The 22,425-nt window shown below is 48.8% G+C and overlaps 1 protein-coding gene across 2 annotated transcripts; it reads left to right on the forward strand.

Moving 5' to 3' along the window:
* Positions 1-999: 999 nt before the first annotated feature.
* On the forward strand, positions 1,000-20,367 carry NPR1 (natriuretic peptide receptor 1). 2 transcript variants are annotated; one of them, XM_039363388.1, is made up of 22 exons: positions 1,000-2,141; positions 6,446-6,645; positions 8,330-8,443; positions 9,010-9,145; positions 9,684-9,775; positions 10,436-10,571; positions 10,873-10,957; positions 11,322-11,442; positions 11,830-11,904; positions 12,058-12,135; positions 13,409-13,513; positions 15,049-15,120; positions 15,454-15,613; positions 15,850-16,005; positions 16,321-16,489; positions 16,692-16,838; positions 17,469-17,592; positions 17,775-17,843; positions 18,179-18,353; positions 18,963-19,061; positions 19,583-19,674; positions 19,830-20,367. In XM_039363388.1, the coding sequence occupies exons 1-22, from the start codon at positions 1,445-1,447 to the stop codon at positions 19,890-19,892; spliced, it is 3,165 nt and encodes a 1,054-aa protein (XP_039219322.1). In that variant the 5' UTR covers positions 1,000-1,444; the 3' UTR covers positions 19,893-20,367. The 2 variants fall into 2 exon arrangements, with proteins under 2 accessions (XP_039219322.1, XP_039219323.1); XM_039363389.1 differs by lacking the exon at positions 1,000-2,141 and adding an exon at positions 4,672-5,124.
* Positions 20,368-22,425: the final 2,058 nt, after the last annotated feature.

A 22,425-nucleotide genomic window follows, 5' to 3' on the forward strand; every position in this document is an offset into this window, starting at 1 on the left:
GAATTGGAAGGAAACCTAAAGGGCATCTAGGCCAGCCAGATGCAATGGGCAGAAAAAACCAGTTCAACGCTCCTGAAGAACTAGTTGTCCAGCATCTTCAAACATTTCCAGAAATGGAGGAAGAACATTTTGGAATAAAATGCCATTTAAAATTTCAGAATATTTGAAAGCCTTGGGATGTCTCAGTCTGTCTGTCTATCTGTCTATCTATCTATCTATCTATCTATCTATCTATCTATCTGTCATCTATATTAATATCTGTCTATCATCTACATCTATCGATCGTCTATCATCTATCGTCTATATCAATCATCTATATATCTATCATCTACATCTATGAATTGTCTATCGATCATCTATATATCTATCGTCTATCTATATCAATCATCTATTTCTCTGTCTATCATCTACATCTATCAATCGTCTATCTATCTATCTATCTATCTATCTATCTATCTATCTATCTATCTATCTATCTATCTATCTATCTATCTACCTATGGCAACAGATAGCTTTGGGAATGGGGTGTGTGTCGCAGAATGAATAAATTCATTGCATTGATAACCTTGTTTTTTTTTTCCAAAACAGCCAAGTTGCTTTCAAACAAAATCAATGGGGAGGGGAGAGGAGGAAGGAATTGACGTTGTTCCTCCCCCCCCCCAAAAATAGAAACCCCCCCTTGGCACCTGGGAAACCAAGCTCAGCTTTCAGCTAGCGCTTGCAATGTGTCTCCCTAGATTTGTTGAGAGCAGCAAATGCGTTTTTAAATCCATGCCGGAGATTGCTTACTTACTTTAGGGTACCAATCCCAATCCAGAGGGTTGGGGGGTTTTTTGAAGGGGGGGAGCAGGAGATTATCTGGGGGCTAAGCCTTGCCCACCTGATGACCCCCTTATTCCTGCCAGGGCTGGGGAGGAGGGACTTTCTGGGCAGGCAAGGGTTAAGCTGCCTGGCTGGTGAGATAGTAAAGCCCTTTGCTCACTCAATGGGAAGGAAAAGAGTCAAACAAGCTGAAGGCTTCACTCATTCCTGCCCCGTCGGAGCTTCGGGAAGGAAGGAGAAGGCGGCGCTGGAGAACTCGCTGGGCTGGGGACCCCAGGGGACGCCTGGCACGGCCACCAGATTGCTGGGCGGCTGCCGAAGCAACTTGGGGGGGGATCCCTGACTCTGCCAGAGAGGCAGATCCAGAAGAGAGTGAGTGGGGGACTGTCCCCCCCAATGCAGGGGAGCGAGCAAGTTTGGGTAGCACCTCTGGATGAGCACCGGTGCCCGGTTTGTCTCTGGACATGCCATCGCCCAGCTGGGGGCTTTGAGGAGGAATCTGGGGAGGGGGAAGACGAGGAATTAGAGTTGGGGGTCTCCCTGGAGCCCCCTGCCCCCTTTGGAGCCAGAAGTAGGAATCTGAGTCAGAGAAAGGTGGGAATCTTTGGCAGGAGCTTTGGGGATGAGGGTCACCCAGCTGTGGCCCATGGAGGTTGTGGTGCTGGCATGGGCACTGTCTCAGTCGGGCAAGGCGGCCGGTGCCAACCTGACCCTGGCCGTGGTCCTGCCCCTGCACAACACGACGTACCCGTGGGCCTGGCCACGGGTGGGTCCGGCCGTTGAGTTGGCCATCCAGAAGCTCAACGCCCGGCCTGACCTCCTGCCGGACCACCAGGTGCAGATGATCTTCGGCAGCAGCGAGAACGCCCAAGGGGTCTGCTCGGACATCATGGCCCCGCTGGCCGCCGTGGACATCAAGATGGCCCACAGCCCCCACGCCTTCCTGGGGCCGGGCTGCGTCTACGCCACGGCTCCCGTGGGCCGCTACACCAGGCACTGGGACCTGCCCCTGGTGACGGCGGCGGCCGAGGCCATCGGCTTCGACAACAAGAGGGACGAGTTCGCCCTGCTGACCCGCACGGGGCCCAGCCACGCCAAGCTGGGCGAGTTCGTGGTCAGCCTGAGCCAGCATTTCAACTGGACCAGCCGGGCCATGTTGCTCTACTGGAATGACAACCTGGAGGATCGGTCGTGCTTCTTTGCCGTCGAGGGTCTCTACATGCAGCTGCCCTCGGTGCAGAACATGACCATCGAAGACGTGCCCTTCATGTCCACCAATTACACGGATCTGGTCCAGTACATCAAGCAGAAAGCACGGAGTAAGTCGGACAAGGCCCTGGTCCCTGGTCTTGGGCATCTTCCCCTGCTGGACACGGAGGGTGCTTTTTCCAGACGGGAGGTTTTTAAGAAGGGATTGGACAGGCGTTGGTGGGAAATGGGAGAGGAGTCTCCTGGCTGAGCAGGGGGTTGGACTAGAAGACCTCCAAGGTCCCTTCCAATTCGGTTGTTCTGTTCTGCTCTTCTTTTTTTCCTTCCTTCCTTCCTTCCTTCCTTCCTTCCTTCCTTCCTTCCTTCCTTCCTTCCTTCCTTTTTCTCCCTTCCCTTCTTCCTTCTTCCCTTTCCTTCCTTCCTTCTTTCCTTCCTTCCTTTCTTTCTTTCCTTATTTATTTCTTTCCTTCTTTCCTTCTTCCCTTCCTTCCTGATTCACTTACCCACCATGTGATCCTCTTAACAACTGCCGTGATTTGCTTACCAACTGTGGCAAGAAGGCCGTACGGTTAGGAGCGACTCGCTCATCAACGGCCGTTCTGTGAGACACTCTTAACAACCCCCTTGCTTAGCCATGGAAATTCTAGTCCTCATTGCGAACGTAATTCAAGGACTGCCTGTGTTAGGGAGGATTGAGCTAAAGCCCCGTGGGGGCCAGCTAAAATTTCAGGGGCGTGTACCCCCTTCCTCTTGACACTTATTCTCCTTAGCCTGGTGTGAGTTTTGTCCTTGTCTGTGGGCTTATTATTCCGGGCTCCGGCCTCTTTCTCAGGAATGTTCCCAGATGCTCACCCCCCCCTCCTCAAAAGGAACTTGCGAAGCCCGTAAATTTAACATATCCTACAGAGCTCCGTAAATATGCTGAGTTTTTTCTTTTTGCAAAATATATATCGCAATTCCGATATCCTTCCAGCCTGAAACAGCTGGCGTATGAGCCTCCTGGCAGAGAAAGCCAGGAAATAAATATAAATCAATTTATTAGCCCGGCCAGCCCCTGAGAGAATGGGACCCGAGGCGTTGACCGTCTTTCCGTCTGCAGGGGTCCACCCAAAGGCCCCGCAAAGACCTTTTGGATGGGATTGTCCCAACTGAGTGCTGATGTATATGTGTGTGTGTGTGTGTGTGTATGTATGTATGTACCAGGGGGTGTTGTAACCTGTCCAATTGAGAGGGATCTTTGGACTTTTTTTTGCAGGGCTACCTGGGCTGAGGGCAACTTGTTTGCAAATGCAACTCCCAAATGGAGGAATCCTGGCCCTCCTTGCTCCGTTGCATGATTTTTTGGGGGCGGAATTGTGTGTGTGTGTGCAGGCCTGTCCCTGCATAGTAAAGGTCTCCTGCTATTCTCCAACTCCTGCCCTTCGCCTTCGGCTGTTTCCTGCTGATTTTAAAAGCTTGGCAGAGAACAGATTTGTTGGCCAACAGGATCTTTAGGAAGGGAGGCTCCTCCGAGGTCATCTGTCCCACCCCTGCTCTATTCAAGGCAAGAAGTCAGTGGCTAAGCCTCGGTTTCCTGATTTCCGAGAATGGATGTTGGATGGATGGCGGGAAAGATAACCCTGATTAAACAGCAGTTGACATCTCTTGTAATATCCAGCCGAAATCATATATAATGTGTGTGTGTGTGTGTGTGTGTGTATCTTGTGTATCTGTGTGTGTGTATATATGTGCATATATGTATATATATATATATATATATATATATATATATATATACACACACAGACATACAGACACACACACACACACACACACACACACACACACAGAGTAATATTCTCTCCTTGAAGACCAAGTACTTGTGCCATTTTACCTAACGGTTCCTGGAAACGGTTTTAATCAATTGTTCCCCGTACAATTTAATTTTCTGGCAAGTTAGCCATGGTTTATTTGTGGGGGAGATTTATAGACCGCTCCAATCTGCGACGATGCGGGTCAGCTGACAAAATGCAATCATTAAAAACAGCGGCTCTAATTGGAAAAAAACTTCCATATCAATAGCCCCAAACCTGCAGATAAAGCCAGATATGATCTCCTCTGGCTGAAATTGCTCGCTGAATAAGAAAGCTAGTTCGTTGTTCAGGATCAGAGATTCTTCTTGGCCCAACGGAGGCTCGAACGGGGGGCTGGGCTAGATGACCTCCCAGGTCCCTTCCGGCTCTTTGTCGTTCTATGTTCTAGCAGTGGGATCCTCTCACCAGGTTTGAGATTTGGGGGTTAAATCACAAGGCAGGGAAGATTGGATTGGTGGTGAGACCGCTTTTACGAAGGCTAAAATTGCACCCTAAATTTCAACCATTTGGGGTGTACCAGGAACGGTGCAAATATATATATATATATATATGCATATTTTCTTTTTGATTAAAAAAGTGGCTGAAGCCGTGCCAAGCTTTGAAATGGGCATCCTGGATTGGGAAACAGCCTGAGCCACCCCCCCCCAGCCCAGGTTTGGGAGAAGGACTGAAAATTGCTTTTTCCCTATCTTGCAAGTCCGCAAAACAGGAAAAAGCTGGCTTGGAGAGGGGGGTGGGTGGGGGGGCGTCTGCTGGGACCCTGCCCGGGGGCAGAACGTGGCCCTTGACCTTGGTGGCTGCCGGTGGCGGGAAAGACGCTCGGCAGGAAAATAACAGGATGTCACTCGGCCCGAGGCCCAGCGAGCACGGCTGCGAAGAACGAAAGTCCAGCCTCGCCTCTCTTTGCCCGGGTGTGCAATGGGCATGAAAGGGGTGCCCGCCTGGCCTGGCGCCTTTCCCCCTCTTTATGCGAATGGTGGTAGGGCCAGCAAGGATTGGGAGCAGTCCCGGGCTTGCCAGGACACCTCAAACCATGATGGTCCCCAATGATGTTTAGTTGGTTAGGGCTGGGGCGCCAAATCCAAACGCATTTGATGGCTCCTGGTTGGTTTTTTTCTGCTGCGGGAGTTTGGAATGAGGTTCTGGATTCGAGACAGAGAGCAGAGAGAGCTTTATTCCTAGCGGATCTTGTGGCAAGGAGTTCCATTGTGCAAAGAAGCTTCCTTCTAGCTTCAGAGAGGTGAGACCGGTTCCCCCTCCCCACCCAGTCTGAATCCTGGTTATGTTGGTAAGATTAAAACCCAGTCTGCTTTTCTGCTGGCATAAAGAAGTCGTCATCCTTGGACAAACCCTTAATGGTGGTTTCTAGCCGACGCTCCAGCTTTTAAGGCTGCCCCGGGGGAAGGGCAAAGGTCTCCTTTTACAGGGGAAAAAAAATTGAATTTAATTTCATTTTGGGGTGGCTTTCTTTGACCTGCAGCAGGAACCACTTGTGGAAGCAAAACGGAGCTTGTCCAAATGTCCTTTTTGGCACCGGCTGTGTTTTTCCTCCTCCTCCGCCCCAGCCGGATTTTTTTCTCCTGGCTGCCCAGGGTTTTGCCAAGCGGGGGTCCGGCTCTGCCCGGGCGAGGAGGGGGGGCAGGTTGCTAGGTTTTTATCATGCCCGGCTGCTCGGATGGCCGGCCCTCCCTTGCAAAGAATCAGCCCGAGGGATTTGTCAAGGCTGGCAAGCCCAGGGGAAAGGAAGAATGGAAGAAGGGAGGGAGGGAGGGAGGGAGGGAGGAAGATGAGAGAAGGAAGGAAAGAAGGAAGATGAGAGAAGGAAGAATGGAAGGAAGGAAGATGATAGAGAGAAGGAAAGAAGGAAGGGAAGGAAGGAAGATAGAAGAAAGATGATAGAGAAGGAAGGAAAGAAGGAAGTTGATAGAAGGAAGGAAGATGAGAGAAGGAAGGAAAGAAGAAAGATGATGGAAGGAAGGAAGGAAGATGATAGAGAAGGAAGGAGGGAAGGAAGGAAGATAGAAGGAAGATGATAGAGAAGGAAGGAAAGAAAGAAAGAAAGAAAGAAAGAAAGAAAGAAAGAAAGAAAAGTCCACCCATTTGAAAGTCCCTCAAGGTTGAGAAACATCCTCCAGAAAGTGTCCAATTGCCATTATTTTACACACCAAGAAAAAAAAAACCGCTTTCCCTACCCAGAGTTAACATTTTAAATTTATAGAATTTTTAAATTTCTCAAGAGGGGGGGTCCAACACAGGCTCAGAAACCCCCCGGCCCCCCCTTTTTTTGCGGAGGGCAGACCAATGGCCAAAGATTGCCACCTGGCAGAGAGGCCCGAAACCAGATTGGATCCAAACTTCCCCACTCTTTAATGATGTATCAGGAGGGCTGGGGATGATGGGCTTTGTTGTCCGATCGCCACACGATTGGGGGTGGGGAAGCATCCTCGGAAATGAAACCACAGATTTCAAAGACCCCCGCCCCCCACTTCTCTGGCCCGTTTGGCTCTCCCACCCCGTCTCCTTGGGCCAATTTGTGAGTCGTTGTGCTGCTTCCTCTGCAGTTGTGTACGTCTGCTGCGCCGCCAACATCTTCCGCGCGCTGATGCTCCAGGCGCACCGCGAAGGGCTCACCGCTGGCGATTACGCCTTCTTCTACATCGACCTCTTCGGCACAACCCTTCGCAGCTCCAAATTCCCCGACCGGACGCTCCCTTGGCGACGTGGGGACGGGGACGATGGGGCGGCCCGGGAGGCTTATAAGGTGAGTGAGGGGCGCCAAGCTTCGTTGTCCCACCCTGGATCAAAAAGGCAGGTCTGAAGGTGGTGGGAAAGGAACCATCTTGTCCTGCTTTAATCTCATTCATACGTTTGGTGCCAAGAATTCAGTTTTTATATAAAGATGGATGGATGGATGGATGGATGGATGGATGGATAGATAGATAGATGATCAATAGACAGATGTAGATGATAGACATAGATATAGATGATAAGTAGATAGGTAGGTAGATAGAGAGATAGACAGAGAGAGAGACAGACAGAGATATATAGAGGATGGAGGGAGAGATAGATGAGAGAGAGAGAGAGAGAGAGAGAGAGAGAGAGAGAGATAGACAGATAGATAGATAGATAGAGATAGATAGACAGATAGATAGATAGATAGAGACAGAGAGACAGAGAGAGAGAGAGAGAGAGGGATGGAGGGATGGCGGAATGGATAGATAGAAGGAGGGAGGGATAGACAGACATGTTCATGTTCATGCTAGAGGAATACTAATCAGGACTATAAACACGTATGTCGTTGATATGTGGATCATACTATGTTGTTGGCTGAGAAACTATACTTCAGCAGGAATTTCCGAACAGCAACAACCCATTTATTCTTTTGTCTCTATAAAATACAAAGAGACGTAGAAGTGGGAAATTAGGGGAAGGAAAAAGAACGGAGGAAAGAGAACCTCAGGGAGAAGGGAATCCCAACTCCTTTTGGCACAGGGTAGGATAGAAACACTCCAGCCTTGAATTCGGATTCTCACTTTTGGTGGGGCGGGCCGGGGACGAGGGGCTGGAGAGTGACCGGAAGGGGCTTGCCTACTGCAAGCCTGGCCTGAAAGAGAGGAAGGAAGTCAGATAAATGGGCCGGATTTTGAAGCCGACAAGTTGTTGCCATTAATAAAAAGTTGCTTTATTAAACTTAAAAGAGGGATCATTTTGGGGTAGAAGGAGGCAGGTTTAGGAGCTGAAAAAAGAGTTTTAAAAAGGCACCAGACCGTTTCTAGAGAAAGGCTGATCCGCGGCCGTGTTTTTCCCGTTCTTCGTTCAGTAGAACCTCCAGACTCAGTGGCAGTATATCAGGCTACGTTGCGAGCAATTAACGAAGGCCCAGCAAAGAGGCATTTACGGGAGAGGGGAGGGAAACCAAAGAAAATGAGACCAGTTGGCGACCCCACCAGGGACAAAAGTCTTAAATTTGGATTATTTTTCTCGGCCGTCGGTCGCTAAAGGAACCGGGATTACCTACAAGGGGAGGTTTCCAGCCCAGACAGGAGATTGGATCAGATGATCTCTTAGTGTCCCTACTTTCCACAATTCTACAGATGATCTGCTCTGCAAAACAAGCTCGGCAGAGCCTCCGTGGGTCAGGGAAGTCTATCTGACCCCTTGGAACGGTGGGGGGGGGGAAACTTTTTTTGGGGAAAAAAGCCGCTGAGTGACATAAATCAAAGTCAGGCACTTGTCCCGAAGGTTTGGAGGGGGGGGGGTCGAAAAACTCCCAGCAGCTCAGCCGTCGGGGAAGGGAAGATGGGAGTTGTAGTCCATCTCCTGGAAGTGTTTTGAAAACAGGCTGGTAGGCTTAGGTTAATGATGCTAGATAATCTACCCCCTCCCTGAATATTGGGGTTAAGTCATTTTGTCCTGCCTTCCTCTTGATTCCCCCCCCCTCCCAGGCTGTCATGCTGATCACTTACGCTGAACCCCAAAATCCGGAATACCATCTGTTTCTCCAGCACATCAAGCGCACCTCCCAGGAGCAGTTTAACTTCACCCTGCAAGACGGGCTGGTAAGGAGGAGACTTGGAAGGGACCTTAGAGGTCTTCTAGTCCAGCCCCCTCTGCTGTAAGAGCTGGGGGGAAACCCCCCACATTTTGTTCATATTTGGGGCTGAAAAGTGGCAATCCTCGCACTCGGAACCCAACGCCAGGCTTGATTTCCAGCCTGGTTCCCACCTGGTCTGAACCTCCAGGCCGGCTTAGCCACCCTGGGTGAGAGAAACGATGCTGGCTTGTAGATCCCGGCTTCCCGTTTGCTCTGCCACGCATCCGACGTGGAAATGACACCACCCAGCGAGTCATCCCTTTTGAGCTGAGTGCAAAGCGGGAATCCAGCAAGGTTCGTAAGCGGGCAAGGTGTGCGCGTTGCGACCTCCTTGCACAACTGCGGGCGCTCCATCGCTGGCGGTTTTGAAGAGGAGACTAGACAGTCCCGTGTCTGAAATGGGGGCTGGACTAGAAGACCTCCGAGGCCCCTTCCAGCAGCTCTATTCTGTTCTAAAATTCCAAATATTCTAAGATTTTCCCAGTCTTCCTTGACTACCCCCTGCATCCCGACCCTCTCTAAATTCTCCAGGAAAATTTCATCGCGGGGGCTTTTCACGACGGGGTGATGCTCTACGCTCAGGCGGTAAATGAGACGTTGGCCCGGGGCGGTTCTCTGGCCAACAGCACGGCCATCACGCTCCAGATGCGTAACCGGACTTTCTACGGTCAGTTTCCCTGCAGGCTCTGGATATATTTTTATAAAGCTGGTGTGTGTGGGTGTGGATTTTCCCTGAGGAGGGGGCTGTTTGTGGGGATATAGACCCTTCAGAGGGACCCGGATTAGGTCTCCATCCATAAAACTAGTGGGGGGGAAATTATTTTGGGGTCCAGGTCTATATTGACCAGGTCTAAATAGACCCCAATCTATTTTGGGGTCCAGATCGACACATCCCTGCATTTTGGGTGTGTATGTGTGAGAGCTACGACGGCCGACTGGCTTCAAATCTGTCAGAAGGGATCTTAAAAGGTCATCTAGTCTCGCCTTCGGCTGATGGGGCCAAGTCCTAGAGTATTTTGGACCCCTTGTTATTCTTCCATCGATCGGTATTGACGGCCTATAATTGGAGATGTTTAAAAATGTTTATTGAAGGCCACAGACCCCTTCCTGGGGTATCCTTGTTAGGGGGGAAAAGTGTTAACAATTTGAAGGTTTGGGGGTTATTTTATTTTATTTTTTTTAAAAAAAAATCTTCCGCCCTGCAGGAATCACGGGGGCCCTGCGGATTGATCAGAACGGGGACCGGGAAATGGATCACACGCTCTGGGACCTGGATCCGGTTAGGGGACAGTTTGAGGTTAGTGGAATGGCGAGGGGGGGGGAACAAAAACAAAACGTGGCTTGGAGTTCCACAGACCCGCTGGGATGTGATGGTGCTTTGGATGCTATCAAAAGAAATTTTTCTACGCTGTTGTAGAAGAATCTTCTCTAGGGAGACCGATGGATCCACTGGCGCCTTTTCACTACGTTGCTGAGTTTGTAGCCCGATGCTAAGGTAGCCTGCCTCTGTACACGGAGGCTTTGCTCAGCCGTTGCAGGAATTGTCTCTCTGATTGGCTCCAACATCCACTTGATCCCTTTTAAATGGTCCTGGTGGCAGTGAGTTCCAAAGATTAACTCCCTGTTGGGTTAAGGCAGTGTTTCTCATCCTTGGCAACTCCAGAATTCCCCAGCCAATGTGCTTTAAGACAGGTGGACTTCAACTCCCAGAATCCCCCAGCCAGCATGCTTTAAGACAGGTGGACTTCAACTCCCAGAATCCCCCAGCCAGCATGCTCTGAGACAGGTGGACTTCAATTCCCAGAATTCCCCAGTCAGATGGTTTGATGGGGAATTCTGGGAGTTGAAGTCCACCTATTTTAAAGTTGCCAAGAAAGACCGAGTTAAAGTTGACATTGCCCAGCCCCAAATCAAAGAAAGTTCGTCTTATTCCCCCCTGGCCTTTCTCTCTCCGCAGATCGTGGCCAATTACAACGGGACCACCAAGAAGATCGAAATGGTCCCGGGAAAAAGGATCCACTGGCCAGGCGACGCCATCCCGAGAGATGTTCCCTTTTGCGGTTTTGAGAATAACAACCCACTTTGTCAGAAAGGTGGAGCTTTGGGGTGACGTGGAAAGAAATGGGTTTGATCTGAAGCCACTAGAGACTATGGAACTCTCTTCCACTTGAACTGTGGACTGATATGCCACAGGGGAGGAGGGGGGCCAGGAGACATCAAATATAGATGTATTTATTCAGGGATTTAAACCACCTTGACTGAGCCGGCTTGGAAGAATTGGGGTTTGTTTTTCATTGGTTTAAATTTGGATAATGGAAGCCACCAAACTGGGATCAGTTTCACAAGACTCTCCGTCTTCTCTTTTTATTTTTTATTTTTCCTTCTCCCACTCAGCCTCGTTTTCCTTGCTGGAGATCTTGTCGCTTGTGATGACTTTGCTTCTGTTTGGCATCATCGTCACAGCCTTCTTTGCGTACCGGTGAGTGGGCAGGATTGATCCCGCCTGATGGAAAACCAAGTTTTTTGCTTCAGGTCTGGGATCCACTTGATTTTCAGGGGGGATATTCATGACTGGTTGATTCTGGGCGAGCCTTCCTCGGTTCGCCCAAAAGATTTGTTTATGCAAAGCTAATTCTGCGCGATGCATTTAAAGCAAAGCCGATTCCGAGCTGCTAATTAACTGGAAGATTTTATGAGATGGGGGAAATTGTGAGACTCTGGACCTTTCAACCATCTGAACTGGTGTGGTGGGAATGACCTATTTGCAAAATAAAAAAAGGAAGAAAATTGAGGGACGGGCCAACCATACTTTTCTGCCTTGGTGTGTTTTCCCATGCGGTTAGGAAAATGAAGCTGGAGAAGGAGCTGGCTTCCGAATTTTGGCGTGTCAGCTGGGAGGACGTGCAGTCGAGCAACCTGGAGAAAAATCTACGCAGCACGGGCAGCAAAATCACACTCTCGCTGGTGCGTACCCCGCCTTTGTCGGTCTCCCGATCGGACTGCCTCTTCTTTGTGCATTTCAATTTTTTTTTTTTAAAAAAAAATGTGCTTTTGGACTCTGCAGTAGGTCCTCTCCCTGCTTGCATAGCCCTTTATACATATCCCCTTGGTGCAATGTATACACCACCCCTTCGAGGTAGGCCTGTAGGACCCTTGTGGGTTGTAAAACAGGTTTGGGTTGATGCCGAAGTCCACAGACCCAAACCCAAATATCCGAAGGCTGGGATCTCTTTTCAAGAGCTGGGAAAGAAGTAAAACCCTGATCACTTTGGAGGGGGGGGGGTTCTCCTGCAAAAAAGGGGTGTCCTCTCCTGTTTCCCACCTCTTTTTTTTTTTTTTTTTTTTTTTTAGAGAGGCTCAAATTACGGATCTTTGCTGACCACGGAAGGACAATTCCAGGTTTATGCCAAGACAGCTTATTATAAAGTAAGTTTTGTCTCCGATCCTTGTGGTCGGAAAAGGAGAAGGCCCTGGGATTGAGGGCAGGGGTCTTTGGGCCAGGTCACCCCAACGTTGGGGGTCTTTGGGGGGGATCTCTTCTTTTCCCCAACACTGGGTCACCATCCTCTTTTTTTCCAGGGGAACCTGGTGGCTGTGAAGCACATGAATCAGAAGCGCATCGACCTGACGCGGGATGTTTTGTTTGAGCTGAAACACGTAATCAGATTTTATTCCTCCTTTTTGCCCTCTCTCTCTCTCTCTCTCTCTCTCTCTCTCTCATCTCTCTCTTATCTCTCTCTCTCTCTCTCATCTATCAATCTGTATCTATCATGTATCTATTTCTCTCTCTCTTATCTCTCTCTATCTTCTATCATCTCTATCTCTACCTTCCTTCTTTTCTCCCTTCCCTTCCCTTCCTTTTTATTTTTCCTCCCTCCCTCTCTCCCTCCTTTCTTCTCATTCTTTGTCTTTCTCCCCCTCCTTCTTCCTTTTCCCTCCCTCCCTCCCTCCCTTCCTCCCTCCTCTTACTTTCTTTCTTTCTTTCTTTCTTTCTTTCTTTCTTTCTTTCTTTCTTTCTTTCTTTCTTTCTTTCTTTCTTTCTTTCTTTCCTCCCCTTCCCAGGGATCATACAGGAGGTGGCTGGCCAACCTCTGCTGGCTCATTAGCAAGAAGGAGAGAGCAGGGAGGGGGGCGGTGGATCAAGGAGGGGGCTGGCACCAAGACTTGCCCCCTGCACCAGGGCGCCTGACTCATTAGCGAGGAAGCAGGAGGCCGATAGCCATCTGCTCCCCGCTTAATGAGCCACGGGGTATCTCTGCTGAGAAAGCCACGGAGCTCAGCCAGCAAGGAAGGAGATAAGCCAGGATGAGACCTTGGCTGGGTGGTGGGCAGACACAATGGCTGGGGATTAGCAGCCTGACGGAAGGGGAAGTGGAGTCATGTACTGGCTGGCTTGGGGGCGACCCAGGGCCCACCGGTGACGTGACGGAGACAGAGCGGGTGGCCCTCGAGAAGGATGGTGCCAAGGCCACCACCTGGCCAGCATCCAGAGCTTTTCTGCCCATCGGTAGCAAAGATGCACGGGACGTGGTCCACCAGTTCCCGCAATCCTACCGCAAAACCACCTCCAGAGCCAGCCTCAGTGTTTTCAGGCCACGAACAAGCCAACATGCCAGAGCTTTGCCCACCCTCTTGAGGAAGCCTCTTTGGCTTGTGAGCTGAGCACCAAGCGGGTGGCTCAATTTCTTCCAGGTGATGTGCAAAGTCTTCACTTGAAGAACTGGGTTTCCTCCAGGTGATTGTGCAAAGCCAGGTTTGAGAAGTAGGTTTCCACCGGGGGACGCGCAAAACTAGGTTTCGCCCAGGTGAGGTGCAAACTCAATTTTCTACTGGGCCCCACAATACCGCAGAGTGGGATTTGCAAGCGTGACAGAGTGTGGGTGTGTGTACACCAGCGAGACTAAGGGAGTTTTTTTTTTCCCCTCTTCAGATGAGAGACGTCCAGAATAAGCACTTGACCCGTTTCATCGGCACCTGCATTGATCCCCCAAATATCTGCGTTCTGACGGAGTATTGCACCCGTGGAAGCCTGCAGGTACCCAGGGGTGTGCAAAAAAGGGAGAGAGAGAGAGAGAGATGGCAAAAGAGAACAGGAAAAAGGCTGTGTGTGTCTCTGTGTGTGTGTGTGTCGGAGAAGGGCTGGAGGCCAAATCTTCTGGCATTTTTCTCTTCCTCCTTCTCCTCCTCCTTGTCCGCCCTTTTTAAAAATTATTTTCATTCCAGGAAGAGGTAGAGGAAGGGTCAAGGGGCGTTAATAAAACCCTAGACACTAGCAGTTTTTGGAAGGGCTGAAACTGAAGCGCAGAGCTGGAAGGGACCTTGGAGGTCTTCTAGTCCAACCCCCTACTCAGGCTAGGAGACTCTCTACCGTTTCAGACCAATGGCTGTGCAGTCTCTTCTTGAAAGCCTCCAGTGGCAAGGAAGGAAGGAAGGAAGGAAGGAAGGAAGGAAGGAAGGATAGAATAACAGAAACTTGGAGCCATCTAATCCAACCCCCCCCCGGATCAAGCAGGAGACCCTAGACCATTTCAGACAAGTGGTTGTCCAATCTCTTCTGGAAAACCTCCACTGATAGAGCATCCACAACTTCTGATGGCAACTTCTGCTCCCCTGGTTAATTGTCCTCCCTGTCGGGAAGTTTCTCCTTAATTCCAGGTTGCTTCTCTCCTTGATTAGTTCCCATCCTTTGCTTCTTGTCCTGCCTTCAGGGGCTTTGGAGAATGACCCCTCCCCTCTTCTTTGGGGCAGCCCCTCAAATATTGGAAGACTGCCACCGTGTCCCCCCTAGTCGTTCTTTTCATCAAACCGATTCCAGCCACCTTTTTCCTACGTTTTAGCCTCCAGACAAACCATCTTCGTTTTAGCAAAGCTGGTTTAGGATTCCTCTGCCGAGGAAGGAGGGCAGCCATTCTTTCTCTGGTCCGGTTGGGCACGGGGCCAAGGACGGATGGAGGGGTGGGTAGGCAAGCATTTTTAATTAAAAGAGGACCCGGAGCAGGCAGCTCATTCCAGAGAGGTGATTTATGACACGGGGGATGAGTCTATTTGTGTGTCAAAGGAACAGCGATTTCTACATGCCAAGGTTTCCGGCTGGTTGCTGCAGATAAAGTTTTGCAAAAGAAAGGTGGGGAAGAAAACAAAACAAAACAAAAAAAAAAGGAAAAACTGATAAAGGATGCAACTAACCGGGTGGATAAAAAAATGGATAGGAGAGCAAAGAGAATATTGGATTATTAATTTTTTTTGTCTTTTTCCAGGCCCAAATAGAGAAGCTGGAAGGATCATAATAATGTTGAAGCTTCTTTGCAAATCCAGTTTGGAAGAGACAGTTTGATTATAACTCTTTATAGGAGTTGCTTGTTTATAATATATATATATATATATATATATTTCTCTCTCTCTCTCTCGATAGATTGATAGATAGATAGATAGATAGATAGATAGATAGATAGATAAATGTTCATTAAAGAACAGTTGTAATCCGAGGACTGCCTCGTAGTGGGGCGAAAGCAAGCAGAGAACTACTTTGAAATGACTTGTAAGCCCATGTTCCTCTCCCCGTCCGTTTAGGATATCCTGGAGAACGACAGCATCACCTTGGACTGGATGTTCCGCTATTCGCTCACCAGTGACATCATCAAGGTAACCAAATTGCTTGCTTGCTTGCTTGCAGATGTTTCATGACCCAACTTGGTAATCTTATCAGTGCTAGAAGAACATTTGCACCAAACTCCGCTAGCACTGATGAGGTTACTTAGTTGGGTCACGAAACGTCTGCAAGAAAGCAAGAAAGCTCAGAGAGCACCAAAGACTCCTCAAACTTTGCTTTGCCATCAAGAGCACAACTGCAGCGGGGGGAGTGGACTAGGATTCATGGTTGACCTGGAGATTTGGCCCAGGATCATGGAGCGGGGAGTTCCCCTGATGTTTTCTCCTCTCCTCTCTTGCACCCGCCCATCTTCTCTCCGCCTCAAGGGGATGCTTTTCCTGCACAACAGTGTGATTGCCTATCACGGCAACCTGAAATCGTCCAACTGCGTGGTGGACAGCCGTTTCGTGCTGAAGATCACCGATTATGGGCTGGAGAGCTTCCGCCAGGCGCCCGAGACCGACGACTTGCACGCCCTCTTTGCCAGTGAGTTGTCCTCTCGGAGAGCGCAAGGGGGGAAACAAGAGTTGCCATGGGCACAGATTTTGTCCCCACGCACAACAGTTGTACGTGGAAAGCCGACCATAAGTCGCTTTTGGTTGTGACTTCAACAGTCGCTAAACGAGTGCTCGTACGTCGAGGACCACCTACAGAGGATCCTTCTGGCCTGTTGGATCGAAGCGTCTTTAGCCCCATCTGACTCCAGTTCCCTGTTTTTTTAGAGAAACTCTGGACGGCTCCTGAACTTCTGAGGTTGGGCACAGCTGCCTGTCCAGGAACTCAGAAAGGGGATGTCTACAGTTTTGGTATCATTTTGCAAGAAATCGCCCTGCGCAACAGCGTCTTCTACGTGGAAGGGGTGGATCTGAGTCCTAAAGGTGAGAAGGGAAAGGAAAAAAATCCCCATTTCCTTGGACGAAATTTTACGATTTTGATCTCATTAACATAATCTGCCCTCGTTTCTCGCGAGAAATCTGAAATCTGCCCTCGTTTCTCGTGGGAATCTGAAATCTGTCCACGTAATCTGTCCTCATTTCTCAAGGGAAGTAACATCTGCTTTGGAACTCCTGGGAGTGGGCAAAACCTGGGCAAATTTTTAAAAGTTTGGGTGATGTCCCTACATCTTTTTTTTTTTACTCCCAGGCATCTCCTAACCTCCATCATTCTCCCCACATTTTTTTGGCCCTTTCTAGAGATTATTGAGCGCATCAAGAAAGGGGAACAGCCTCCCTTTCGCCCCTCGACAAATCTGCCCTCCAATCTGGAGGAGGTGGTCCATCTCATGCAGAGGTGCTGGGCTGAGGACCCCCAGGAGCGCCCGGATTTTCAACACATCAAAAGCATGCTGCGGAAGTTCAACAGGTAGAGCGTAGGGTGGGGGAGGCGAGCATAGGATGGGGCGGATTCCCCGGCAGGCTTTGAGGATCAAGAGGGGATTTGAGGAGATTTGCTGAAAAGATGAGGCCCAACTTCCAGACCTGGGACACAGACAGGACTAGAAACTTGGTTTGTCTCTGGCCGGGAAACAGATTTGACGGCTTCAGCCTCTGAATTTTGATGGCAGGGAAAACAGCAGTAACCTTTTGGATACGCTGCTGTCACGGATGGAGCAGTACGCCAACAACTTGGAGGAACTGGTGGAGGAACGGACACAGGCCTACCTGGAGGAGAAGCGCAAAGCTGAAGCCCTGTTATACCAGATTTTACCCCAGTAAGTCCACTTCTCCTCGCGATCTTAGCTGTTGCCACCTAATAGACCCTTCCTGGACAGGAACGGTCTATCTTTGCATTCCAGAGGTTGGGGCTATAGCCCCGGGGCTTTGATTTTCACTTCTTAGAGACATCTCTGACCGAGACAGCTTTTTACCTTGACCAATTTTCAGTTCGATGTGGATGCAATGAGATTCCTTTGCGCAGGGTGAGAGTTAAAATGGGAAGAGGCCTCTAGGTCGGAAAAGCTTCTTTTCTTTTTGGCCTGCCAGCTTTGATTCGCCCAAGAAAGAGATTTATTTATTTATTGTTTTATGAAATGTGCATGCCAGCCATCTCGTGAGGGAGGGATCCTCTCTCTCTGCGCTTTCTTTGTTTCTCACGTCCAACCGTGAAAAACTACAACCTTCGGAATGGGATGGGAGGAATAAGGAGGCCCAGCGATGCCAAGACGGGGAGACAGGCTGGTTTGGAAGGGGGGGAACATCTGGTCCACCCCCCCCAAACCTGTCCTCAGAGGCCAGACCTCGGTCAGCCCCGGCCAAGCCAGGAAGTTGCGCCCATCTGATTTCATACTGGCCGCTGCCCTAATTGATTCGTGGCCGTGACGTTGTGTGTCCTTCCTGTCCAGCTCGGTGGCCGAGCAGCTGAAACGGGGGGAGACGGTCCAGGCGGAGGCCTTTGACAGCGTCACCATCTACTTCAGCGATATTGTGGGGTTCACCGCCTTGTCGGCAGAGAGCACCCCCATGCAAGTAAGTGGGGGGGGTCGCAGGGAGAGGAGCTGGTCAAGTCTCCATCTGGCCTCAAGTGGGCTGGAAATGATCCCGCGAATCTTGGCTACCTCTAGTTTCATCCTTTGGGAAGATAACATTGTAGCCCCATTGAAAAGACCCTCGCATTGCCCTTGTTTCCCCCCCCTTTTTTATTTTCCCAGGTGGTGGCCTTGCTGAATGACTTATACACCTGCTTTGATGCCATCATTGATAATTTTGATGTCTACAAGGTGAGGAGGGTCTTGGTACTCTTCTCTCTCTCTCCCCCCCTCATCTACCAGTCACAATCTCCATTCATTCACCCTGTATGTCTATTATCTGTTTCCTTCCTTCCTTCCTTTCAATCTGTCTATCATCTATCTCTGTTGTCTGTCTGTCTATCATCTGTCTATCTATCTATCTATCTATCTATCTATCTATCTATCTATCTATCTATCTATCTATGTATCTATCTATCTATCCATCCATCCATCAATTCCCCAGCCAACTCTGGAATTCTGGGAGTTGAAGTCCACACACCTTAAAGCCACCAAGGTTGAGCACCGTTGTTCTTTTCCTTCTCCAGGTGGAGACCATTGGGGATGCCTACATGGTGGTGTCCGGTTTACCGGTCCGCAACGGCCGACTCCACGCCCGCGAGATTTCCCGCATGTCCCTGGCACTTCTGGAAGCCGTTCGCAACTTCAAAATTCACCATCGGCCTGAACAGCAACTCAAGCTGCGGATTGGGATCCATAGTGGTGAGGAGCTGTTTGTGTGTCTTTATCACAAACACAGGGGTTAGTATGCAAGAGACCAGAAGTTAAATTGTGCAATTGTGGTGCTTCAGATGTCATAGATCTGATGTACGTAGTCGAGATGTTCACCCAGTTTCTTGCAGGGTCTAAATGTTGATGAGCTTTGACAGACCATGAAGGTTGACCGTGAAATGACTCTTAAACCATGATTTGCATGTTGTGATTTCTCCTGCATTGACAAAGGAGGCCTTGGGGTTGTGACTTTGAATGGTAGTTCTCCAACAGACATTCTAGGATTCTCAGGGAAGGGAGGAGAAAACGGGAAATAGCCACAAATCAGGCTTTGATGGCACCCTGGAGATCTAAATCAAGGCCCAGAATCAGCACTTCAGTTCTCACAAGTTATCATTCCGTTCATCTCTGAAACCGACCTTCAGAACCAGATCCTTCACAAGCCAGGATAGGAGGAAACAAAAAAAATTCACTGTAATTCCTGGCTCAATCTGAATATTGTGGTTTTAAGACTATTCCTTATAGTCAGGCCAAAGGATGTGGTTAGAAATGTTCACCATCTCGTTGACCCTCCTGGCCCATCATATTTTCTTCCTCAAGGTCCAGTCTGCGCTGGAGTTGTAGGCTTGAAGATGCCTCGTTACTGCCTCTTTGGAGACACGGTCAACACAGCTTCGCGCATGGAATCCAACGGCGAAGGTAAAGAAGAGGGAGAAGGAGAAAGAAGGTGGGGAATGGAATGGAATAGATCAGGGGTCTTCAAATTTGGCCCTTTTATGACTTATGGACTTCAACTCCCAGAATTCCTCAGCCAGGCATGCCTGGCTGAGGAATTCTGGGAGCTGAAGTCCACAAGTCATAAAAGGGCCAAGTTTGAAGACCCTTGGAATAGATGTTTGGAGTGTCCCACACCAGCTGGAAGCTTGTAGGTAGCTAAGGAGATGATGAAATAACTGACCTAGGAGAAGACTGTGAGTCTACTTGGTGGAGGACAATTTTTGCTGAGCCTGTTGAAGCAAGATAGAAGCGAGGTGGAGGGAGAACATCTTGAGAAGAACCAATGAAGGCCATCTCCTTCATTGTTGCATCCAGTGGTCCTTCAGGAGTTCTTCTTGCTGGGATGGCCTACTAGTCTCCATCTCTACTTCCTTTCTCCAGTTCATTCCTTCTAACCCAGATATTCTGTCCAGCTGTTCTAATGCACCTTCTGGTCATTACAGCGTTGAAGATCCATTTGTCGGCGGCCACCAAAGGCATCCTGGAAGAGTTTGGGTGTTTTGAACTGGACCTCCGAGGAGACATAGAGATGAAGGTGAGGAGGACGTCTGCTGGGTTGAAGGTCCTCGCTGCCTCTGCGTCCTGCATTTTTTGTGGTTTCTTCGGTCCCTGGGTGGCCAATGGCTCTGGAGGGACCTTCTGCCTGGACTCTGTTAGACCTTCTTTCCTCCATCTCTTCTCTACTCACAGGGCAAGGGGAAACTCCGGACGTACTGGTTGACGGGCGAACGGGTCAGCAGCACCCGAGGATGAGGAGAAGACGGAGAAGACGCTCACTCCTGCTTCCTTCAAGGAGATCCACCTTCTTAGTGGAGGGGCCCGGACTGTCTTTGGAGAACTTATTGGCTTGGAGTTGAGGGCATCACAGATGAACCTCAGAGGACTATCCTTGCCCCCCCGTCCAATTTCCCTTTCGCTTCTGCATCACCCTGCAAATCTGGTCCCCAGGTCCAAAGATTGTGTAGGAGATCAGGAGATGATCACGAAGCGGCCTTCTTCTCTACCTGCATGATGGGAAGTGCTGGAGAAGTTGGCTTGAGGCCCATCATTTATAGGGGACACCCCGTCATCTTTTCTGGGAACGTTGGACGTTTGGAACTTCTGTGGTCGAGTCAATGTCCCAATTAAGGCAGGCCCGGACCCTACACAACTCTTGTGACAGTGTGCACACTCCCTTGGGAGTTCCTGGGCGCTGCAGATTTTACAATAAATGGAACGTATAGGCCAACTCCCTCGGTTAATTTTGGTTGATGTGAAGCCCGGAGAGACTCTTTTTCTCGTCTTAAGCTTCGGGAGCCCCCTCCTCATTTCGCTTTTGTGGCTGTGCGGCACTCTGCACATGCTCTAAAGTCCCAGTTGCAGCTTTGCAAAACTTGAACGTCGAATCGGAGGAGCTAAAACGGTGCCCCGTAGATTTCAAGAAAGGGAAGGGAATGTGTGTGTGTGTATCTATCTATCTATCTATCTATCTATCTATCTATCTATCTATCTATCTATCTATCTATCTATCTATCTATCTATACAGGCCGTCCTTGATTTAACAAGAGTTCATTTAGTGACCGTTCAGTTACATCGGCAATGAAAAAAGTGACCAATGACTGTTTTTCACACTTACGACCACCAAATTCAGACACTCAGCAACTGACAAATGTGTGTGCAAATCACGTTAGGATTTGTGCTCCCCCCCCAAAAAGCGAGGTCAAAAACCCAAATGCAGCTTGAAAAGGGAGAAAATGGCGTTTGCTTTTTTAAAAACACATTTCCAGTATCCTGCTTTTCTTTTCTTTTTTTAAAAAAAAGGACACAGTTACGCATACGAGGGAAAAAAGGATAATTAAATGACCCTTTTTTTCATTTCCTCTGGGCTTCTTCACAATTGCATTACTTAGCCTCTGCAAGAAGATTTATTTCCCTTGTGTGTGGAAAACATCTTCAGTCTTTTTGAACGGCTACAAATCACGCTTTTAAAGAAAAAAAAAAAGCTGGGATGGATATTTGTGTTTTAAGCATCAAAGATTAATAATTGCCTTTTAACATCTTCTCTCTGAAGGCAAAGCCCTCGTAATTTTATTAGCCTTCAAACTTTGGTTTAGCTGGAATTGGAATGGCTTAGTTAGTAGTAGGCATTCTGGAAATATTTTGAAATTATTTGCTTTTAAGGAACTAGCTCCAATATATTTTTTTCGCCCAAACAGCCTGTTTTGGTTCGTTTCTCTGCCGGAATAATTCCTTTCAAGTTTCTTTTTATTTTTCCTTTCCTTCCAACATTTCCCTAAACGCTTGTTTATTTGAAACATAAATCTAAGTGTTCTTTAAAAAAATAAATGATATTCAAGGCTATCAGAGATAAAAGGGGGGGGGAGGGAACAAAATAATGATGTTAGTAACATGGATAGTCCTCAACTCAGCGATCACAATTTGAGCCCAAACTTTCTGTGGTTAAGCGAGAAAGTTAAGTGACTTTTGCCCCATTTTACGACCGTTCTTGCCACAGCTGTTAAGTGAATCACTGCAGTTGTTAAGTTAGTGACCTGGTTGTTAAGTGAATCGGCTTCCCCATGGACTTTGCTCGCTAGGTCGCAAAAGGGGATCGCCTGACCCCAAGACACTGCGACCGTCATAAATATGAGTCAGTGGCCAAGCATCCAATTTTGATCACATGATCACTGGGATAATGCAATGGTCATAAGTGTGAAAAAAGGGTCATAACAGTCACTTTTTTCAATGTAACTTTAAACAGTCACTAAATGAATGGTTGTAAACTGAGGACCAGGTTTAATGCCCATAAATCTAGGAATAATCAAATAAGGTTCTGCCACTCTGCATAAATGTAGGCATGCTGATGGTGATAAATCTGGGTATTTTTCCTCCAATATATATATGCAAATACATATACATATACATGTACATGTATATACACACAAACACACACATCCAAATTAATACTATACATTTTATTGTAAGCCACTCAAGGGTCCTTTATGCATTTATGAGATGGGCTGAATATAAATTCGATGAATAAATACTGGGAATTTAATGGAACATTGTTGTAACCACCTTGCATAGCTTGCGTGCACACGTGCCTGCTGACACGCATCGATTTGCACTCTAATGATTGTGAGAACGCGTGCATTGGAGCAGCTACGCAGGGATCGGGGCAGGGTTTTTCTTGCAGTTCTGAGAGGGGAACAGTTGCAGAGGTCAAGGCCCAAAAGGGATCAGAATGCGTGGCGATTCAAAAGCGCGGCTCTTATTGCGGAATAACTGCGCCTTAAGGCGGCCGTCT

This window comes from Crotalus tigris, unplaced genomic scaffold (genome assembly GCF_016545835.1).
Source record: "Crotalus tigris isolate CLP2741 ecotype Arizona unplaced genomic scaffold, ASM1654583v1 scf7180000019553.37968852642:3898890, whole genome shotgun sequence".
Lineage (NCBI taxonomy): Eukaryota > Metazoa > Chordata > Lepidosauria > Squamata > Viperidae > Crotalus > Crotalus tigris.

What these genes read in the sequence shown, in the direction of transcription:
- NPR1 (XM_039363388.1), top strand. Translation starts at nt 1,445, where the DNA reads ATGAGGGTCACCCAGCTGTGGCCCATGGAGGTTGTGGTGCTGGCATGG. An exon ending in GCGTAACCGGACTTTCTACG is followed by an intron (nt 9,146 to 9,683) that starts GTCAGTTTCCCT and finishes TCCGCCCTGCAG; the next exon opens with GAATCACGGGGGCCCTGCGG. An exon ending in CAACCCACTTTGTCAGAAAG is followed by an intron (nt 10,572 to 10,872) that starts GTGGAGCTTTGG and finishes TCTCCCACTCAG; the next exon opens with CCTCGTTTTCCTTGCTGGAG.